Below are 17026 nucleotides of genomic sequence, written 5' to 3' on the forward strand. Positions count from 1 at the left end.
TTTTATTCTGAACCAATGATGATGATGATGATGAAGCCCTTTACGCTTTTTGTCACAAGCGGCAAATGTGCCTTTGTGAATGTGCTAGTCAGTGTTTCCTAACTTCACACGCTTTTGTAATTTTGCTCTCTTCAGATGGCGCTCTCTTCTGGTGATGGATTTAAGTACTAAACAGAAATAAGAATTGAATTTTATGATATGTCAGCTTTCTTTTGACAGTGTATTTTTGAATGTGTGCTTGTCATGTCATGTCATATGAGGAGGGCTGTGTTTGACAGAAAACCTGACCATTGGACAGAAAACGTGCAATGAACTCGCATGGAAATCATAGGAAATGCAGATGACAGTGGTGTTGACGTTGTTTTTCTCAGGTCAGTTTTCTACTAAATGCTCATTCAGAGACCCAAATAATACTGTTTTGTAAAGATATATTTGTGGCAGTTGTGTGATTTCTTGGTAAAGGTCGTATATTTCTGGGAACAAGCTGCCACTATGAGTATGAAGCAACCCTCTTTTCAGCGACATTATTATTATTGGTTTAAGTCTGTTTTTCGACAACAATTAATGACCATCTAGAAAGTATACTTTGTATGCAAATAACTGCTGTATGCATGCATCAGTGGCAACAAACACAGTGTAGCTATGCATAATAGCATTGATACACCTGTGCAAAGTTAGTGTGCGTGCAATGTTAGGGCATCCCCATTACATGTACATTTGCTCAGAACTGCCATCCCACTTGCTTACCAGAGATTGCATTGGACAATTCAAAGTTTTTCGTGTGTTAGTTCTTCCCAGTTCTTTTCTGGTATCTCATTTAAATGTCTTAAATATTTGAGGCAGGTTAATTATAATGATTTGGAGTATCTTAAACCAGAAAAATTCTCCTTCACTACACCAAAAACACAGTACACAGACTTTGAGTATTTTTTGCTGGCTTCTATGTAATATAGGGCTCTTTCACGAAAAACAAGGGCAAGATGCTACAAAAAAATGTAGTCACACTGGCCTTCGACCTAGATTACAATTATATGATATTACAATGTACATGTACCTCTCCAATGTAAAATGGTCCCCCCTTGTTTTATTGTCAGGCCACACCATTCTTAATTTCATGGATGACATCCGCGCGTGCTTTGATTTTCGCCTGTTCTCAAAAAAAAAAATCACATCCTCCGAGGCTCTGGCCTGGCTAGTCCTTGGTAGTTAGCAACACTAGAGAGCCGGTGGTAACTGGAGGATGGCATCAGGTTGCCGAAGCTCCACGACTCAAGAACTCAGTACATGCGTACAATGCTGATTCATAAATTCCGCAAAAAGTCAGCATGTGCCAGCTTGTCGTATATGTTGCTATGTATACTGCCGCAAATTCACAATACTGTTTGTATTCAAGGTTTAGTATAGCATTTTTATTTTTGACTGGAATTTTTTTTCATTCACCCGCGCGCACTAGTTTGGGGGTCTTCAGTGGATGTCATCCACAAAATTAAGTCGATGTGGCCTAATCTTGGGATCTCATTCCATTTTCTTTAGAACAGACAGTTACAGACCTACATATGACATAGTTGAACAGTTGAAACATTCATAGTCTTGAGCCTGCATTCTTAGTAGTCTTCAGACAAACTCCTGTGTAAACCTGCCAAGACACAAAAATAAGCCTGGACATTATTATGTTACTATTACCAATCTGTCCAGTAATTCATAAAATATTAGACATTTGATATGTTGCATTTGCAACTTTTAAGCCACAGCATCAATTGCCCAGTCACATACACAATATACAATTGTTGAATGATCAAAAACTAATTATTACTATAAGCCTTAAGGGCATTATTGGGAAAGTCATGCATGTACAAAATTCAGTTGTCTTGTTACTTCAAAAGGCTGTATTAGATCCTTATCAGCAGTTGCTTCTTCCTGCTTGAAAGTTCTACAACATCAAAATCATACGACATACAACAAATTTCACTGTTACAGTACCATATAACGTTACATGTATTAGGCAGATTGTGCTGAAATTTTCTGCCCTGCCTCTCATTTTTTGGCTGGAATTGTTCCATGTGATTTACATGTCCAGAAGTCCAGTGTCATGTCTGAAGTTTAAACAGTGATTGAGGACATACCCATGGATGTAATCATCTCTTAAAATCGTGCAACCATTTTATTTCACTAATACCAGTAGCAAACATTCACATGAAGTTACAAAATATACATTGTATTATACTTATAGTACCACATTTCCTTGCATTAGAGAGGAAGGAACACCAACCAGTGGCTTTGGATGATATGAAGTGATTTTGAAGGTAGAGATTATATTCCGCAACCCAAGCCTCATTAAGGTCATTTGCCCTCAGAAGCAGACCTTTCCAAAATTGTCAATCTGTTATTCTAAATTTTGGTATATTTTTTTTTAAGAATCCTTGAACTACAAATTCCAGATCTGTAGCAAATTCATTTTATAATCATTTCATACCTCTACAACTAGTGCATGATATGAATAATATATATTATATAGATGGCAGTGAGCTCTTTTAGAAGGAAGAAAAGCTGTAACTTGTTATATCTAACAGGTGTGCCCTAACATCGCACGCTTTTCACATGGTCCAACTCACAGTGTTCCATTGCTAGTTGTCAGATAGTGGTCAGGTTTTGATGAATGAATTTTGAAGATGTTCATGTAAAGAAAATACTCAGATTAAAAGATGCACCCTTCATGCTCCATGTTACAAGCAGCAAACACTGTGAGACATTTTCGTGAATGTACCTTTCGTGAATGTGATACGATAGACAGTGTGTCCTAACTTCACACGCTTCTGTAGTTTTGCTGTCTTCAGAACTCAGTGATGAATTTATGTAAACAGAAATAAGACTGAATTTTATAATATATCAATTTTCAGCTTTCTTTTGATGGTAAAATTGCGATTGTGTGTACTAGTTTTTCTCGTCTAATGTGAGAAGGGTTGTATTGAGCACAACCAGTCCACGTTTTGACTAAAACTCAGATTATGCAATCAATGCAGTCCCATGGGAATCATGGGAAATGCAGATGTGGTTGACGTTGTTTTTCACATTTTGTCGAATTTTATCAAACAAACACTCAAAGACCAAAATTTCTACTCTTTGTGAAGCTTCATGTTCTATATGTATGCAACAGTTGTGTGACTGCTTGGTAAAGTACTATATTTCTGGGCACGAGCTGCCACTACAAAGTGACCCTCGTTTTAGCGCCATCAATATTATTGGTGAAATTCTGTTTTTCAACAAAATGATAAATATACATAGAACTAAATTTTGCATGCAAATAACAGCTGTATGCATTGACTATGTTTATTTACCTTTTTCTTTAGCAAAGTCAGTGGCAACAATCACGGCGTACGTATACATCAATAAGATCAGTAAAATTTCTGTGCGAAGTTAGGGCACCCCTCCTTAGTGATAAGTTGAGATGTAGGGTTGCCTTTCAAGTGACCATTGTGACAGCAATTGGTTAAAGAACTATGTTTATGATTGCAATGTAATTTGATTTATTACTAAATGACTGTATATTTTGGTCAGGCAGTTTTTTGTCCTGTTACACACTTCCTACTAATGCATTCTCTTCACTGCCTTGGTCTATTTTGGTCCTATTATGCCACACCAAGTAATTTTTATGGATGACATTCTCGGGCGCATTGATTTTGGCCTGTTCCCAGAAAACAAAACAAGAAATTCGACTTCTTGTAACTGTGACCAAAGAGTCATGATAGTGGGATAATGGAAGATGACTGTGATGAAAGGAAAGAAACAGGACAGAACTGATTGATTAATGTTTTCATGACGAATAAAAGACTTGTTGATTGTTACACTGTATTCTCTCATTCAATTTGTCATTCCTTTGCATTTTTTAAATCTACTAGTAGGCAGCTTCCTTTTTTGGCCCTTCTTGTTTTTTTGTTTTTTTTGCACTCTCCCTTCAGATTTAGGGTCTCCAGAGGATATCATCCATAAAAATTACTTGACATGGCCTTAGTATAATGTTGTGGTATGTCTGTTTTGTTTTAGTCCAGTGTCAAAATGATATTACTTATTCTGTAGCATATACATGTAATGTAACTCTGCTTTGGCTTTGCCCTGTCATTGTTCCATCCATTAGTGGTCTGCCTTAAGTCTGTCCAGTCATTGTGCCATTCTTGTGTTGTCTGCCTTGTCCTGGGTTGAGGTTGTCTGGTGAAGAAAGGCTGGAATGTCTTCTGTGATGAACTAAAGATTCTTCTTCATCATCTCAGATCTGCAGAATGAACAAGAAATTGAAGATCTCATACATGTAGCGCTTGCTTTAGTCAGTTTTGTGAATTCATTATTGCTCATTCTCACATGTCCAAAGAATGCCATTCAGGCTTTTGACATACACCACTTTATAATTGTGCAAAATAGGGCTTTTTGGCTATTTCTGGGCCAAAAATGTATATTTTTGGCTCTGTGCCCTAATATTTAAACTAAATGACCCTAAACGTGGTATGGAAGATCCTTGCATGGATACAAGCCCACAAAATTAATTCGGAATCCGCTTTTGGCATTTGTCACTTTAAAGTTATGTAAAATGGGACTTTTTTGCTATTTTTGACCAAAGATGTCTATTTTTGACTCCAGACCTGTGCGCTAATACGAAAACCAAATATTAACCTGAAATTCAGCATAAAGGTAGCTTGGCACCAAGTGCTTACAATAGACTATTAATAGTGTTTATTATTCCCATTTAGCCCTTTAACGGGGGATGAAGCCATTGCTGCATTTGCTCCCAAGCAAATGTCTGCCTTTCTAGTCATTATAGTATATATTACATAATTTATACATTTTTGGACCTTCAAAAAAAGGTATGGTACACTGGGATATGGCATTGACCAGTCAGCGAAAGACGGCGACCATTCTGAAAGGCAGCGACCATGTACAAGACGGAAATTTACATTTCTGATGGAAATAACTATGGAAACGCAAGCAAACACATGCTCAAACAGGCACACCTAAAAGAAAACTTCTGTTACAGTACATTGAAGTAACAAAGCACAAACAATAAGTAACTTGGAGAGCAGGTATTAAATTAAATATGCATATTCCATTCTTTTACAGCATTTGGTCTCGAATGTAGTAAATAATTCAAGGTGCACTGTAGTATAGTAAAAAAGTGCTACTGTGACTGAATTAATTCCGTCTAGTTTTGGAGAGCCTAATACATTTTAGTAATTGGCAACAATTATCAGTTTCAAATTCATTTCCGGTTTGTTCCACTGACGGATTTTATCTCAGAGGTTTACCTAAAGAGGCAAATTCAGATTAAGCTCACAGGAATGTTTGAAATGTTGACATGGGGGTACAGCTCTATTGATTTCTGACATTGATAGAAAAAACAGTAAAATGCAATGTGGGTCATTCACTCAAGCTATGAAAATGAAAAATCCATTTTGATAACCCCAGATTTTGTCAAGCACGGAACCAATCTCTTCTTTGACAACAACTCTATTACACAGGACTATGTATAGCTGGGGTAATTATGTTTGGAATTTACTGATTCAGGTGTAACTGTCCTTCCTTCTGGACCAGAGGGTCAAGAGTTCAAATCCATTATCTGCCGTTCACCTGACCTGCATGCTACAGGGAAGAGATCCTGATACTTTTAAACTACAATGCTTCGGGTACCAATCCTAACCATCCATATGCAGTGGTTGTATTTTGTGGAGTGACAGAAAAGGTTTTTGTTGAAAGACAAGCAGAATTATGAAAACACATATTTACAGCATAACGTTTATGATTTAGTAGTGAAAAGTGACCTTGAAAACTAAAAAATAGAACCCAAAAAAATTCTATACCGAACCGGTACTGTACGTTTCAGAGTAGTTTCAGTGTTGTAAAGCCTGATAACCTTCAATATTTGCACCTCCTAGTCTATATTCTATCAAACATCTATACATTCTATTCTATTCTTTTCTATTCTATTCTATTCTATTCTATTCTATTCTATTCTATTCTATTCTATTCTATTCTACATGTATTCTATTCTATTCGACTCGGCTCTGCTCTGCTCTGCTATGCTCTGCTCTACTCTACTCTACTCTACTCTACTCTACTCTACTCTACTCTACTCTACTCTACTCTACTCTACTCTATCTACATGTACTCTTATTCTATTCTATTCTACATTATATTATATATATGAGATATGATATATATATATATGAGATATATGAGAATGAGATATATAATGATATATATGAGAATGTCACATAATTTTTTCAACACTGTTGTTTTTCATATTTGAATTACAGGAAGTTTTTGAAAGAATTCTAATAATGATTATGTATGTCAATGTCTTTGGTTCGTTGTGAACAAGGAAGCTGTCCTGTCTCCAGAGGGCCCCAGTTGAAAGCCCATGTCCATTTTTTAACTGAGTGCAAAATGTCACACTCGTGATGGAAGTTTCATTAACATATTCTCTAACAGCGGTCTGGAGCTCAACAATAGTATTGGTTGTATAAAAATCCTTGTTGCAGCAATCTGCACATGCTATATACAACTATTACAATTAGTACAACATTTCAACCAGAGAGAGGTCACACCATAGATTAAGAGCTCCATCTGATGACTTCTGATGGAACCACAGGCAAACAGATATAAAGCAAAAAGTATTTTACTGGAATTCACCATTTTTTCAATCCTTCGACTAAAGTAAAAAAACAACTGTTCAACTTTCAACTGACATACATTGTAGCTATATCCTACATTATTGATAAGGATTTTTATTTGCATAATGCAAACTGTTGATTTTCAAGAAAAATGTTTATGCCCCATATTCCAATGCTGGAGCAGGAAAGTTACATACCTATTAAAAACACTTGAATACAGTTCATACTGCCCAATGTATGTTATTATGGGTTCACCACACCACGAAGTGGTGTGGTGAAACCATATTGCTTTTTCTGATGTTTCTTCTCCTTCTCCTTCTCCTCCTCCTCCTCCTCCTGCCATATCTTTAAATGGATTCAGCTTCTTCATTTTAGGGCCTAAGGTCCTGAAATTTGGTATGGAGGTACAGTGGGCAAATACCCCTAGGCGTTTTTTAAATTATTGTGATACAGGCTTTTAGAATGGTTTTATTTGAGTTTTTTGGTCTGTGTTATAGCAAATGTATTACTGTGTTAGTCTGCCTTGTTTACCACGTTTGGGCATGAGTCATCAGAATGGAATGCAGGGCATCAACCAATAGGCATGCAGCTTTCCTCTATACTTCTTGCTGATTGGCTGTTGGGATTTAACTTGATTAACACCTGCACAGAAGCATTTCCATACTGACAGTATGTCTGTATTCAAGTGTTTTGGTAGGCATTTCAAGCTTTCCTGCTCCAGCATTGGAATGCCGGGCATGGACGTTTTTTTTTTATTTTGAAAATCAACAGTTTGCATTATGCAATTAAAAATCCTAACCAATAAAGTAGGGAATAGCTATCCAACTGTTGTTTTAGTTGTATTTTACTTCATATTATAGTTATATCAATGTAAATCATTGTTTTCCCTTGTGTTTCCCATTCTTTCCCTGCCATGTCGTAAAATGTGGTGAACCCATCGCTGTATTTGCTCCAAAGCAAATATTGGCCTTTCTAGTTGATTAATATGTTGTAACTTATAGCTTGGTGGTGCGGCTTGACACACAAACGCTACGAAAAACATATTAACCTTCTTGGTGAAGGTAATTGTATGGAGTTATAAGATACGTCAAAATGATTCTACACAATGTAATTGATACTGCAGCACTGCCATATCATGCTAGATGGCATATGTGCAATACCGGAACTCTATGCCTGTAGAAAATGGATCTTTGAATACATGACAAGATTGTACAGTAGATGTCCCCATAGAACCCACACATGCTTGGTTTATAGCATTGGAGGATACATTGTTTCAAACCTGAGATCTGCTGATGACATTAATGGATTGGCAGGGTCAGAAAAAGAACTCTTGGAGATTGTTAACAACTTGGACACAACAGCCACTACAGTTGTATGGGGGCCCGCAAGCCCTTTTCCGTAGAGCGTGACGTTTTAATTCTACGTAGAGCATAGCTGGACCGCTCGGCGCATTTTGCGTAGAGCATTTTCGCCATTTTATTTCTACGTAATGCATTGTGGCCACTTGGAATTTATCGTAAAGTGTAATCGAGAGGTTTCCGAATTCAGCGTAGAGCGTTGTCAGGACCCCCCTTGCAGGCCCCCTTCAAATGGTCAAATGTATGTAAGGCCACAGCAAGTAATTTTTATGGATGACGTCAGCATGCGCATTAATTTTTGCCTGACTTGGGAAAAAAAACAAGAAATTTTGTTGCCCTCTGACAGTGGTGAACCTGCCGAAAATACAGGCAAAGATGTCTGTTGCCATGCTTGTAATGTGGAGCATGAAGGGATCATGAACAGTATTCAAATTCGTTCATCAAAACCTGACCACTTTCTGACAACTAGCGATGGAACATTGTGAGTTAAAGCACATGAAAAGTGTGGGATGTTAGGGCATTCCCCATTAGATATGAAGAGAGGAGACAAGGCTCTGACTTGTTGTTTTGTCTTTTACTTAGATGCAGTGATGAATTTTATTCCTTTCATTATGATTGTGATCTTCATTTAGTCAAAACCAAATGTACAGTGATTGAAAACTTTTATTTTTCAGTGTCATTTCACATGGTTTATGATATTGAAATTTGAAAACGTAGGAATCTTTTTTGTTTGGCCTGCCTTTTTTTCGCGCTTTTGCTTAAGTCATTAGAAGTCAGTATAGAAATGAAATGCCCAAGAAAAATCCTAGAGATAACATAACTGGATCATGTTACAAACATGGAAGTCATAAATAGTGTAAAACAGCACTGTCAGTATGAGAGGCTCCTGACAGTTGTGAAGAGAAAGAAACTAAAAATGGTATGCATGGTCACATAACAAAGTCACATAGACTTCAAAAACAATCCTTCAAGGAACAGTAAAAGGAGCAAGAAAAAGGGGAAGGCAGAACAAAATGGGTTGACAACATCCAAGAGTGGAAAAAAAACTTAACCCTAACGTTAACGCTAACACAACCAAGAGGGATGGAGGCTGACCTTGGTTAAGGGACCAAGGTACAAGGTAGAGGTTCCCCTACCTGGATATCATACATGACAATATATTTTTGTTACTGTACATTTCATCACATTGCTCCTAGAGTTTTATTCTTGGAGTAGGCCATGTATCTCTCACTGAATTCAAATTTGAGACTACTACCAGTACAAATGTATATTGTGCTTTGATCTATTGAACTATATTGTGTAATATTTTTTCAGTGCTGTTATGATGGAATCGAATCCCTGAATCTAACTTATGAGTTATTTATTAGTTATTGCCATTTTGTTTATTTATTTACTTTGTGTGAGTTACCTTGTGTATAAAAATTATTACTTTGTTTTCATTTGTGAGCAAGTAGTATTTATGTTATGACCCCCTGACACTCCTCCACACTCAACCTCTATGAAAAGCGGCCGAAATAGCGGCCGATTAGAGCATGTAACACAGTTACAGATCGAGTTGAAATAAAGGCTCAAACAAACAAACAAACAAAAGGGCCCATTCACACGAAGACGCTGTACGCGGTTTCGATTCAGATTCCACCGAAGCCGGATTCAAGTGGCCCCATCTGAACTGAGCTTTAAATCGCATTGAAAGCGTCTCGATCCCAAACCACTTCAGGAGGTGGTTTTGAACCGGTTTCACCGGATCGGGATACGCGTCTGAACGCAATGTGATTCCAATGTGACTTCATTGGTCACTTTACATATTGACCAGATCATGGGTTACTATGTGATATTTCTTTATTTATATGCAATACTAAAATTTACGTGGCAGCAACTTAAAGAGTCAAATAATGGTCAAATAATGTGTCCGTTCTAGGACGAGCTTCATCGCCTCTGGCGGGACCACGCCGGCATTCGGCCGAGATACATGTACGCTTGGAGGTACACCAGCAAGGAGGTCGTTGACCTCTGACATTGATAACGTTTTCATCAAACAACAATGAATGTAGATTAGGCAAATTGTGATCGGGCACGGTTTGAAAGGAACGTGTGGCACGTGGACCAGATGTGAGGAATGCGAGTTACCTGTATCATGGTTCAGGCATTTTCATGTGAACAAGGCCTAACCCCACAGTTGGAATAATCCATCTCAGGTGACAGAACTGTGCCAGGTGTGAGGGGGCTTGGGAAGCCACATCTGACCTAGTTACAGTGGTGAAGGCCCCCTGACTCAGGTGAAAATGAGTTACGCTTTGGTTTGGGACATCCGATCCTCTTGGAATGTAAAGCAGGAGGCCCCAGATTTTTGAGGATCGCGATAAAAAGAGCCCACCACAGTTATCAAAAAGATAGAGTAGAGGTCCACCTGGGTGATTTGTTGATCAAGCCTTACAGCTTGGTCTTAGACAGCTTGTACCCAGTACAGTAAAAACCAGTGTGTTATGTCTAAAGGTGGTTTACTGGTTATGTGAAACAAACAAACACCAGATAAGTTTATTCTGTTGGTTCTCTGACATTTAAAATGTAAGAAACAGGAGGAACAGATAAAAACCCACTGGTCTCGGGCCGGGGTTCGAACCCACGACCAAACCCGGGCACCAGTTCACAGGCAGACACTCTAACCGCTTGGTCGAAAAGGTCTAGACCCGTTTGCTGGATCTGTTGGTAGTGCCTATAAACCCCCCACTGTTACACTACTCCCCCTTTTCTTTTCAAGATTCGTCCTCGAATCTTCCGAATTCGACATCCCTGGAGCGGCACTCTTTGCCAGAACTCCCAGGGCCGGCATGGGAACCACTGTAAGAAACAGGAGGAGCCAGTAAAGACCCCACTGGTCCCGGGTGGGGTTCGAACCCACAACCTCCCGGGCCCCAGTCAGACACTCTAACCGCTTGGCCGAAAAGGTTGTTTGCCGGATCTGTTGGTAGTGCCTATAAACCCCCTAGTACTGTTACAAAAAGTTTAGCAGGATGAGAATGTACACATAATTGCTGTAGACAAAACTTGAATGTCCATTCTCTAAAATTGCGTGTGCCAGGGCGTAGACTTGCATCTTGTAATGGACGTTATTTTCATATCAATATTCCAAATGATCTGCCTCTAGCTTCAAACAAGGCTGCCTCAGTCTTGCATGTATGCAGATGATACTTCCACTTGCACACGTGCACCTCAATCTCTACAATCAACTTCACCTTAGATAGGGAGCTTGAACACATACATTGTAAGTGAATGGGTTTGATAAAAAGATTATCTCTCAACGCATTCAAAACAAGAGTTCCACGATCTCATACATTTGCCAAATGATGTTTTTTAACCGTTTGTCATTTCATTTCCATCATGGATTATATCATATATTATATTATATATAATGTATGAGTTTGATACAACCCCACCACATTTTGTTTTGGACAAAAAATTTTTGGGACAGAATTGGAATGCTAGAAATGGACAAAAGCGATTCCAGTTGAGACGTATACATGTACATGTAGATGTTACAACAATTCTAAAGTGCAACTTATGGAAGCTTTTATTTAATATACATGTAGGAGACACTTGTTTCTCACCATCTTTCATCTTGCTCGTTTGAAGTTGACGTTTGTCGCCAGGGAGCCTCCACCTGACTTGGTCTTGCCACCTTCGTCACTGCCCCGTGGCACAAAGGCCAGTTCCATCATAAAGGCCTGCTTGCCCTGGAAAAAACAGTAGCATGCAGTAGATCATGCAGTAGGTTAGAAATTAGCGAAATGCCCCAAACTGTTTTTGAAAAAACAGGTTCCAAAATTAGCATTCACATATAGTCTATTGGTTTGTGGCTAAAACTCAATATTTTGATACAACAAAAGAAAACTGATTTGTTTGATTTGTTTAGTGACAACAGGATGAAGTTCATGACCACACCTGCTTGTAGCCCCGGCTCCACAGGAAGATAATGGAACAGCAGAAGATCACGACCCCTAGAAAGGTCAGCGAACCCATCAAGGTTGCCAGGAGCAAGGTCAGGTGATCGGGAGGGCGTGGTGTTGGGCCAGCCAGTCCTGCATTTCCCCGACCGAGCTGACCAATCACAGTCACCTCAATACTGTCCGTGATGTTTCCCCCTCCATTGTAAGCATAGCATTTGTAGCGCCCTGCATCGTGTTGCGATATCCTCTGTATCAGCAGGGTCCCCTTGTTGTTGAGACTCGTCTTTCTGTATGGCCTGCCAACTGTTACAGTCACTCCTTTGGGGATGACCCAGTTCACTGTGGGGCTGGGTTTCCCCTTGGCAGGACATCGTAAAGGAACATCCTGTCCCGCTGTCACACTAATCGCCCGTCTCTGCATGACAAGCTTCGGCCCAGCGCAGGTCATCAGTTCTGTGTAGTTCTTTGGCATTGCTGTGGGCTTCCTGATAAACTTTTAGTATATCCGCCCCACGCCAAGATGTCGGGCTATCACATATTACCGACACATCCCCCGGCATTGTAGCTTGTCAGGATCCATTTCAAATCACAGTTGCAGTTCCACAAGTTGTTGTCAAGGATCATCTTGTCTGGGAGCTTCTTGAGCCCAAAGCTGGTTCTGCGCAACATTTTGAGATTGTTGTTGGAGAGGTCTAACCTCCTCAGGTTGTTCAGACTGGTGAAGGCAAACTCCTGAATAACTTCCAGCTGTGGAGCAATGGAGATAAACCAACCATGTTAGCATGCTAGCTCAAAATTCAAACTGTCTTGTGTGCATTGACTTTCGATATGGACCTGTAAGACTAGGCCCCCTTGGAAAGAAAGTTGGTAAAGATGATGTAAAGAAGAAAACAGGGAGTGCATATATAGGGCATTACAACTTTAACTCGAGAGAATGATTCCCAGAACTACCAAGTTAGAGTTAGAGGTATTGGCCATCAATCTTCTTGTGCCTAGCCAGTAGAAGAGCTACAAGGAGCATGATGGAGTCAGGCTAACCTGCATGTGTGTGAGCACCAGCATCTCCAGTTTGTCCATCCCCAGGAAGTCGTTTGCACGGATAACACGGATGTCGTTCCGGGACAGGTGCAGTTCCTTCAGGCGGGACAACTTCTGCAGGGCTCGTGTCGGGATGTTGGTCAGGTTGCCATTGTTCAGGTTGAGGACGGTTATGTTGAGACCATTGAAGGCCTGAGGATGGTGGATAACTCCTTTTCAAGTTTTGGAATTATTTATTTTTTGAATCTCAAGACAGCTGGGTAGACCCATTCAGCTTGCAATAGCTGTTTTCTGAGGGGGCCCAGCTTATTACACAAGACATGATACAATCATTGCTACAGTCAATTAAATAAAGCCATTACACTTTCTTGCTACCAATAAATGACTTGTGCTTTTGTGATCGTTTAAGGATCCTGATGTAGAATTCTAATGTGATCATTTAAGAATCCTGACGTAGAATTCTAATGGTTGCCACCATGGATGGATTGCAAATATCTTTCTGTAAGTGAAAGAAGATTCCTTTTTCTCTCTACACAATAGACTAAATTTCTTTACTCCACTCCAGAGGGGGATCGAAAAATCTAAAAATTTACATGATCTTTCTAGTACCTTTTTTGCTTGCTCCTACTCTTCTCATGCCAGTAGACTTCTTTTAAATCACATTTAAACAAGCAGGAAATAACATTTTGTGGAAAGCTCATATGTTGTAGATGTAAGGCCACACCAATTCGTTGGTTATTGCTTTATAAACAACAGGACTAGGCATATTGTGATAGTCCTAAATCTGTAAAATTAGTATACTATAGGCTTATTTATAATTCAGACAATGAATTTTGAACCTTTTTAGAGTCTTAAAAGTCATATCACTACATTGATAAGCGAAAAAATTTCATCAACTGGAAAAAGGGCCTTTCTTCAACTGTTAGTGTCACAATATGAGCATTTCGGATTGATGTAGAATCTGATACATGTTACCATTACACGTTTTATTTTTCAAATCAGAAATAACTGAAAGCAATCTGCAAACACAGAGCAAATTTCTGACCTGAGGGTGGATGGCTCGCAGGCTGCGCCACAGGCCCAGATCCAGGGACTTTAGGTAGGGCAGGCTTGGGAAGGCATTCTCAGGCAGGAAGTCAATAGGGAAGGACTGCATTCGCAGGAACTCCAGGGATGGCAGATAGCGCAGGGCCTTTGTCATGTAGCTCATCTTAGTAAACCTGTCAGAACAGAAAAGGAGATGCCTTGGGTGTGAGATGTATATTCTTAGGGTAAAATGTATATTTAGAATGCATCTCAACTTGTTATCATAGTAATAAAAGAGACGATGCACGTGACAAGTCTAACGCTATACAGGTTCTTGAGCTTACCTACAGTACATGAGGCACTGGTTCTTGAGCTTACCTAGAGGCACTGGTTCTTGAGCTTATCTACAGGACATGAGGTACTGGTTCTTGAGCTTACCTACAGGACATGAGGTACTGGTTCTTAAGCTTACCTACAGGACATGAGGTACTGATCTTGAGGTTATCTGCAGTACATGAGGTACTGGTTCTTGAGCTTACCTAGAGGTACTGGTTCTTGAGCTTACCTACAGGACATGAGGTACTGGTTCTTGAGCTTACCTACAGGACATGAGGTACTGGTTCTTGAGGTTACCTGCAGGACATGAGGTACTGGTTCTTAAGCTTACCTACAGGACATGAGGTACTGGTTCTTGAGCTTACCTTCAGCACATGAGGTACTGGTTCTTGAGCTTACCTACAGCACATGAGGTACTGGTTTTTGATCTTACCTACAGGACATGAGATACTGGTTCTTGAAGTTACCTTCAGCACATGAGGTACTGGTTCTTGAGCGTACCTACAGGACATGAGGTACTGGTTCTTGAGGTTACCTGCAGCACATAAGGTACTGGTTCTTGAGCTTACCTGCAGTACATGAGGTACTGGTTCTTGAGCTTACCTACAGTACATGAGGTACTGGTTCTTGATGTTACCTGCAGCACATAAGGTACTGGTTCTTGACCTTACCTGCAGGACATGAGGTACTGGTTCTTGAGCTTACCTACAGTACATGAGGTACTGGTTCTTGATGTTACCTGCAGCACATAAGGTACTGGTTCTTGAGCTTACCTGCAGTATATTAGGTGCAGGTTCTTGAGCTTACCTACAGGACATAAGGTGCAGGTTTTTAAACTTTTCCTGAAGCAAGAGATTCAAGGTTCTTTCTTACCTGCAGCGCATCAGATAAAGGTTCTTGAGCTTGGACAGCCCCTTGAAGGCTTTGTCTCCAATGAAAATGATCTGGTTCTCTCCCAGGTCCAGGTAGCCCAGATTGTTCATGCCAGAGAAAGAGTGATCCAGGAGTACCACCAGCTTGTTTCTATCCAAGTCCAGACGCGTTACGTTCTGCAGGCCTCGGAATGCTCCACGCAGTACCTGGGGATCCACAACAACAAATGGGAGAAAATAAGCATGTCGGCAGAATGTACTGCGCCTACGCAGAACCACGTATTTTTGCGTTTTTCATTGGGTTTTTGGTCAACGTTGCATCAGAATTTTGCCTGTTGCAGAGGATATTCTTTCCTACATAACATTTGGAAACTACTGTCGAAATGCTAAGTTAGAAACCTTATATGAGCAAATACAACCTTATATGAGACATTCTGAAGAAATGCTATGTACAAAACATTACGGGTTTCGTGCAGGTGCAGTACGTTCTGCCGACGTGCTGAGAAAATATGACAATTGTGTGGAAGGTACAAATCGCTGGCCACAAGGGACAGCTTGGACTAATATATTTTCTGATCGCCCCCCCTATACTAAATTCTAAAAATTGTTATCATTAACAATAGGTTTATTAGAACTGAGATGTTTCTTTAATTTTAGAATGATCATGTATGATTTTTGGAGTCTTGGAAGTGAAGAGTGATTATGAGCTTATGTACATTTCTCTGTTGCCATGTTGACACTAAAACCACCTGGTTAGTGTAGAAGACTTGATACATCTGGTGTTAGTCCAATATAAGATAGACGTACATCACTGTCACCTACCAGCTGGAGGTTATTCCCACTCAGCTTCAGCTCCTGAAGTCGTGACAACCCTTGGAAGGCCCCATTGGCCAGCATCTGGATTTTGTTGTCGTTAAGATTGAGGGTCTCGAGCTGAGGGAAGTCAAGAAATGTTTTGGCAGGGATTTCTTTAAGACCGTTGGTCTGCAGGTTGAGCTGTTTGGTGTTGTGTGGGATCCCTCCAGGGATGGACCTGAACTTGGTTCGCTTGCAGCTCACTGACTTCTCGGAGCTATCACAGATGCATTTTTCCGGACAGCCGACCACCACAACGGTGTCCCAAAAGATGCACACAATGAAGAGCAACCACACCTTCCAGTGATGTCTCTGCATGGCTGTACTTCACACAAAAGTTTCACCACTCAAATCCTGGATAGTCCTTTGTAGTAACTTGTATTGTCAGTTCTGTGAATTTCACACAGTTCTTTCCTTGGTGCTGAATACTGGATAGTTGTCTGAAGAGAAACTTTCACTACGAGTCTCCAGATACTCTTTTTGTTAAGTAACTTTTCTATGTCAACTTGGATAGTTGGTTTTAAGAATTCTACACATCCAGCCCTGTCCTTTGTCCTGAAAAATGGATAGCTGTCTGGAAAGAAATCTTGACAACTCTTACCACAAGAATGCATGCAGGTGTTTTTTTTATATAATGTGCTGTAGTGAGCAATACCCACTGTTGATTTAAGTCATTGTGCTACATGGACATGCACAATTTACTTCTCACTGTCCTCGGTGCTGAACATTCAATTGCTGCCTGCAGTGGCAATCAGCACAACAAACATTCACCCAACGCTGCAGTTCTGTTGTTAGTTTTGATACCGGTGCTATTTAAATGTGCAGTAAGTTCAGCTCCACATGACAGCCCTTTGTGTTGAACACTAGATTGCTGCCGGATGTGATAACAACCTGGGTTTCACACGACCAGATGGGCTGAGCTTTGTAAAAGTGATGAACTG

General features: G+C 40.0%; 1 protein-coding gene across 1 annotated transcript; it reads right to left on the reverse strand.

The window, feature by feature from the left end:
- Window positions 1-3951: 3951 nt before the first annotated feature.
- On the reverse strand, window positions 3952-16610 carry LOC109470017 (leucine-rich repeat and immunoglobulin-like domain-containing nogo receptor-interacting protein 2). The gene is given in 9 exon segments (XM_019768797.1): window positions 3952-4267; window positions 11620-11745; window positions 11954-12454; window positions 12456-12512; window positions 12514-12705; window positions 12997-13188; window positions 14042-14216; window positions 15232-15437; window positions 16053-16610. Coding segments are annotated over 8 exon segments (1794 nt in total). The 5' UTR covers window positions 16404-16610; the 3' UTR covers window positions 3952-4267; window positions 11620-11625.
- Window positions 16611-17026: the final 416 nt, after the last annotated feature.

This window comes from Branchiostoma belcheri, unplaced genomic scaffold (assembly GCF_001625305.1).
Source record: "Branchiostoma belcheri isolate BF01 breed outbred unplaced genomic scaffold, Haploidv18h27 scaffold216, whole genome shotgun sequence".
NCBI classification, from domain to species: Eukaryota; Metazoa; Chordata; class Leptocardii; order Amphioxiformes; family Branchiostomatidae; genus Branchiostoma; species Branchiostoma belcheri.